The 6,000-nt window shown below is 47.6% G+C and overlaps 1 protein-coding gene across 2 annotated transcripts; it reads left to right on the top strand.

Annotated features, from left to right (window-relative positions):
- Positions 1-330: 330 nt before the first annotated feature.
- On the top strand, positions 331-5,768 carry CRNN (cornulin). Of its 2 annotated transcripts, none has more exons than XM_044239279.1 (3): positions 331-370; positions 2,634-2,784; positions 3,919-5,768. In XM_044239279.1, the coding sequence occupies exons 2-3, from the start codon at positions 2,647-2,649 to the stop codon at positions 5,407-5,409; spliced, it is 1,629 nt and encodes a 542-aa protein (XP_044095214.1). In that variant the 5' UTR covers positions 331-370; positions 2,634-2,646; the 3' UTR covers positions 5,410-5,768. The 2 variants fall into 2 exon arrangements, with proteins under 2 accessions (XP_044095214.1, XP_044095213.1); XM_044239278.1 differs by lacking the exon at positions 331-370 and adding an exon at positions 1,688-1,746.
- Positions 5,769-6,000: the final 232 nt, after the last annotated feature.

Below are 6,000 nucleotides of genomic sequence, written 5' to 3'. Positions count from 1 at the left end.
CACATGGAGACAAAGAGTGTTCACCAGCCCCAACCTGTGCCAAGCACTACTGAGCCCATCACAACAGAAAAGAGTTTCCCTCAAATGAGGAGACAGACCCAAGGAGGGAATCAGGAAGGGCACCGAGGGTAATAAGAGGGCCTGCTCATTAAGCTAAAACAGCCACGTGTCAGCAGGTAAAACAGACAAGAAGGGAAGTGAGGCTGGGCTGGGCCAAGCCTTGTATGAATCAATCCTTCCCATGGGGTGGGGATGGCCTTTCTAAAACACTAACCTCCATTAAATCCCCTATATAAAAGGTTCCTGTGCTGCTGACCTGGTACTCCATACATCGCCTAACTGCCACTTGCTCATCTTGTCTGTGCATTAGGTAAGTGCCTTCCTGAGAAACCTCTTTCTCATTCTGTGCCTTGGTGATCTGAGCTCATAAAACCAGGCTGTCAGATCCAGGTCACAGCCCTATGGTGCCAACTGTGAGCAGAAATTATCTGCTCTGATGACTGGGTGTGTGCATGTGGGAGAGGATGCTCTTCTGAAGCCATGGCGTTCTTTTCTTCTCCCCTGTGGTTAGCCTGGCCGCAGCTTCTCCCACCAAAACCTGTTTTAGCAGCAGCAATGGAACCACCCATGTGCCTTTCTGTACATCAAAGGTGTCTTATTCTTAATGTTCTGGAAGCCTCTTTGCACTGCTCAGAGTCTGGGAGGTCAGAACAGTTTACTCCTGCCAACCTGACAATGGGCTTGAAACTTGTCACAGAGGAAGTGGCTTATGTGGTTGTCCTCCTCCACCTGAGGGCCATATTTAGGCAAGATGAGTTTACAGATTTATCCAAAGGGATCTGAAGTTAACTAAAAAGTCATATTATTTTTATTATTTATAGGTCAGTGTTAAGGTTAGCCATGTAGTAAACAACAAAAAAATTGGATCTTTGCGTTTCTCTGTTGGGGTACAATATTCTGAGTTTTGTACCTTGATGTACAAAAGCAAAGTCTGCCTGAAATTTTTGGCTACTGTGGGGGTAGAAAGAACACCTCCTGAAGAGCCCACCTGGGACCTATAGCCTTCAGCCAAATTGTTCCACCTTCCCCAGTGCCGAGTCTCCCTCCTTCCCGCCTCCCTTCATTCTCCTGCCTCTGTACCCAGGCCTTCCTTCTCTCAACTCTGTATCCAGGCCTTCTTTCTCTCCTGCCTTCTCCTTCCCAACTCGTGATGCCCTCTCCTAGTGTCCCAGCTTCGCAGCCTTCTTTATCCCCCTGTATTTGAAACTTGCCATCTTTGATGCCATGTCCTGGTCTTTGAGACTTCTGCTTCAATGCACCTCCACATCCCTTTGTATTTTGCCCATTCAGCTGCACCCAAGACTCACTTCAGGCTATGCCCAGATCCCTGGCTAATGAGAAGGAAAATTTCTCCCTTCATTTGGGAGCCATTCCTCAAAGGCCACCAACACTGTGAGATGGCAGGAGCCACCTACCTATGGCCAACCTGACTTCCCTTACAGGTCTCAGTGCTGAGGACAGATGTCACATTTAGAGGAACTTAGGACTGGGAATATTGCCAATAGCTGGTGCCTAGCCTCTTCCTGAACACCTAGCCAAAAGCAGCAAGAAAAGGTGGAGTCAGTCCCCTGGTGTTCCTGCTTGGCAAGGGGTTGACTTACATATGTACTTACTACCTATCAGTGTACGCAGCAGCACCCTACACCATATGACAGGCAACCATTGACTGGATAGACTGTCCACAAGGTACAGTATAGAAGATTCACTGCATTTGGGTTAAGTGATATGGGTCTTTGTGTTTCTTTGTTCCCCCAACCTGTGGGGCCTTGAACAAATCATCTAACTTCTCTGAATCTGTTTGTCACCTATAAAAAAAAAAAGTGGAGATATTAAGGAGTACAAGGGACGACGCATATGGAAGTGCTTTGTGAGCAGTAGTTTACGTAGATGTACAAACATTAGGTATGTGTATAATAACATCATAATGATATTTAATAGCTGCCACTTAGTATAAGCCAGCATCTGCCAGGTGCTTTATATGAATTATCTCTTTTAATCCTCACAATAATCCTATAAAGTACATATTTGATAGGATTATCTTCATTTCACTATTAGTATTAAACCAAGGCATGGAAAGGCAAAGCAACCTGCCCAACCTCACCAGGTAGGTGGTGAAGGTAGCATAGAAGTCCTGACTCTGGAGCCTGCTGTTAATCATAGTGTGTCTCTCCTTCCCATTCATAAAACCCATTAAGTAGGAAAGGAGATGGGAAGACCCAGACAGAAAGACCGAATCACCAAAGACTATGGACTCCAAAAGACAAACTCAGGGTTTTAGAGGGGAAGGAGCAGGCGGGGGGTGGGGGTGGGGAGATGGGTGATCCTGATGATGGGTATTAAGGAGGACACAGATTGCATGGAGCACTGGGTGTTATATGTAAACAATGAATCATGGAACACTACATCAAAAATTAATGATGTACTATATGGTGACTAAAATAACATAATAAAAAGGGAGGGAGAGAGAGAGACAGGAAGCAGAACTGAATATGTGAGAAAAGACTGGGAAAAAGCAGGAGGAAACACTAAAATTGACTTTGGAGCCCCCAAGGGGGCTTTGTTTCTTTCTCCAGCCTGAGTCCAAAGATGCCTCAATTATTGCGAAACATTAATGAGATCATCGAAGCCTTTGGGCGCTACGCCAGGACTGAGGGCAGCTGTTCAGTGCTTACCCGGGGGGAGCTGAAAAGGCTCCTGGAACATGAGTTTGCTGATGTCATTGTGGTATGATATGCCGGGCGAGGTGGGGAGGGCAGGAGAGGAGAGATGAAACAGATTTGCCTGCAGATGCTTTGCCTCAGGAATCTGAGGCGGCAGTCGCTGGATCCAGGCCCACCAGGCCTCCTGGCAGCTCTGCAGGCTGAGAAAGGAAAGGTAAAGGAGCAAGAGACAGTCACAGCAGTTCACAGGTCAGGTACTTAGAGAAAATACCTTGATTTCAATTAATTCTAATTTGGAAACAAGGTGAAATGACTCACAGGGGACAGCTCAGAAAGAAACAGAGCCTTTGAAGATTCAAGAAATGAAAGTAATTGCTGCTTTCTGGTGTTTCTTAAATCTGATATAGTAACTACTTCCTATGTCTATCAGAAATTTGATCACCCATTAATAAGAATGCATTAGAAGCATAGTTTAGTATCTTGCAGTTGCTCAAAAATATTAGTTGAGTGTTCACATCAGAAATGAGTTTTGAAGGACACGTTGGTTATTATCAGCTGGGGATACACTCTAAGAGCCCCTCCCCACTTCTCCAGCCACTGACAAAGCAGACCTAGGACCTTGAGGCATTTCCCTGTCCCTCCCTGTCTTTGGTTTATCTAAAGCAACCAGGATGATGGTCTTAGAGACAGGAATGTATAGACACACAGGATGCATATTCAGGGCAACTTGTGGTCCTAACAGACCCCACCTACCCCATCTTCAGAAAGCACCTTAGCCTCAGCATGGATCTCACAGAATTCTCTTTGGGCTATGTTCCTGCTGTGTTTCTCCTGGTGCTGGGTTTGCTGGAGAGCATCCTGCTCAATGCCAGGGGTCAGGGACTGAGGACAGCCCAGAGACTCATTATGAGCTCAATCATTTATTCATTCTTCATTGAATCTTGATCCAGTTCTCCTAGAGGCCAGGAATTATGCCAGGCACAGATGATACAAAAAAATGTGCTTTTTACCCTTGAAAGAAGGGCAGGACGGCACACTGAAAATGGTTTCATGTTAAGGCTGCTGTAGCTATGTGAGTGGTATGGAGCCAGCACAGATGGACTCCCAAGTTCAGGGTTGGGAAGCCTGAAAGCTGAGTGCACTGGCCCAACCACACCTTCCTCAGGTGAGGGATGCTGACTTGGTCTCTTCTCCACAGAAACCCCATGATCCTGCCACTGTGGATGAAGTCCTGCACCTGCTGGATGAAGATGATACAGGGACTGTGGAGTTCAAGGAATTCCTGGTCCTGGTGTTTAAAATCACCCAAGCCTGTTTCAAGACAATGAGTGAGAGTCCTGAGGGGACTTTTGGATCTCAAGAGTCTGGAAGCCTCCCCACTGGGGCCTCACAAGAGCTGAAGAAAGAACAGAGCAAGAGAGCTGAGGTGGGACAGATTAGGGAAGGACAGATTTGCGAGAGGAGCCAATGTGTACAGCGCACTCTGGCCTCCAGGGGACAGGAAGGTGTTGGGGCTCAGAACCATGCTCAGGATCTTGGCCAGGATAGGCAGTCTGAATCTCAGAGACAAGAGAAAGAAAGTCAGCAGACACAAGCTCGGAGACATGTGCAGCAGACCCAGAGAGTGGGAGAAGACAAGAGTCACCAGACCAGACAGAGGGAGTCAGAGAGACAGTCACAGACCAGGGAACAAGACAGAGCACAGCAGACAAGTGAATTAGTGACTAGAACTGGAACTCAGACGCAGACAGATGAAAACCAAAATGTGGAGCAGGATAGGAGTCATCATATAGAAAGTCCTGACACACAGTCACAGGAGTCCACCCATGGCCAGACCAGGGGGACTGAGGTCCAGGGTCAAGATAGGAGCCAGACAAGCCAGATACTAACAGAACATGTTCAGACACTGGGAGGTACCACCCAGGCGGTGGAGCCAGACAGGAGCCATCAGATAGGAAGCCCTGACACACAGCTACAGGAGTCCTTCCACAGCCAGAGCAGAGGGTCTGAGGTCCAGGGTGAAGACAGGAGCCAGGCAAGCCAGATACTGACAGGAGAATGTGTTCAGAGACCGGGAGGTGCCACCCAGGCCATGGAACTAGACAGGAGCCATCAGATAGGAAGCCCTGACACACAGCTACAGGAGTCCTCCCATGGTCAGACCAGAGGGTCCAAGGTCCAGGGTCAAAACAGGTGCCAAACAAGTGAAGTGGTGACAGGAGAACAGATTCAGACACAGTCAGCGTCACAAACCCAGACACACACTCAGGCCATGGAGCAGGACAGGAGCCACAATGCAAGTGACATAGGAGATAGAAATGAGGGACAGACCCAGAGGCAGTCAGGCCGTGGTCACAGATGGACACAAGTGAGCCACTATGAGGCAGGAGAGAAAAAGCTGGGAGGACAGGCCCAGGCTGGGACAAACACTCTAACAGGCAGACAGGACTGGAGCAGCACTCACCCAAGATGCAGTGTGACAGGTGGGCAGAGAGAGAGAGAACCCACAGTGGTTACCCAGGAGTGGGTGGATGACCACACAAGGGAGATGGAGATCCCAAGGCAGGGGCAGGGCAGCCTGCACACTGGCCTCCCTTCAGCCCAAGGCCAGGAAACAGCCCAGCCAGAAGGGAAGCGAGGCTTCACAGCCAGGGGGCTATATTCCTACTTCAAGAGCAATAAGCCATGAATATCCCAGACCTGGACTCCAGTGTTCAGTACTAGAAGAAGACAATTCCAGAGGTGTTGGTTTATCCTGCCCTGAACAGTCCAATTGGCATGTCTCTGGACATTAGTTCTTAATCATGGTGTTTCTCTCTTAGATCTTTCTCAGTGAAAACTTTTCTGAAAGGTATTTTCTATCCTAAACTCCTCTCTGAGTTGCTCTGCTGTGCAGACACCCTCAGGAACAGGAAGACACAGAACCAGTCACCCATTTATGCCAAACTCTCCTCAGTTTGTGGGGGTTTCAGAGCTACTTTTATCTCTTCCTTCTGTCTATTACCCCATCTATCCTAATGCACCAATAAAACCTTCCTGAGCAACTGGGTTCTGTGTCCCTTTCAATCACTATTGACATGATGGATTAAGGGATACAGTGCTATGATAATGAATTTGACATGGCCCCTACCCTACAAGAGCATCTGGTTGAGAAAATATTGTACAAGATTCCAAGAGTTATAAAAATGTGAAGAGAGAAGATATCATATTTCTATACTTATCAGAGATGGATCATAAAAGTTTTCAACCAGAAAAGACTTTTTTGCAATGCCCTTAAAAG

This window comes from Neovison vison, chromosome 2, assembly GCF_020171115.1.
Source record: "Neovison vison isolate M4711 chromosome 2, ASM_NN_V1, whole genome shotgun sequence".
Classification (NCBI taxonomy): Eukaryota; Metazoa; Chordata; class Mammalia; order Carnivora; family Mustelidae; genus Neogale; species Neogale vison.
This window is presented reverse-complemented; position numbering and strand designations above follow the sequence as displayed.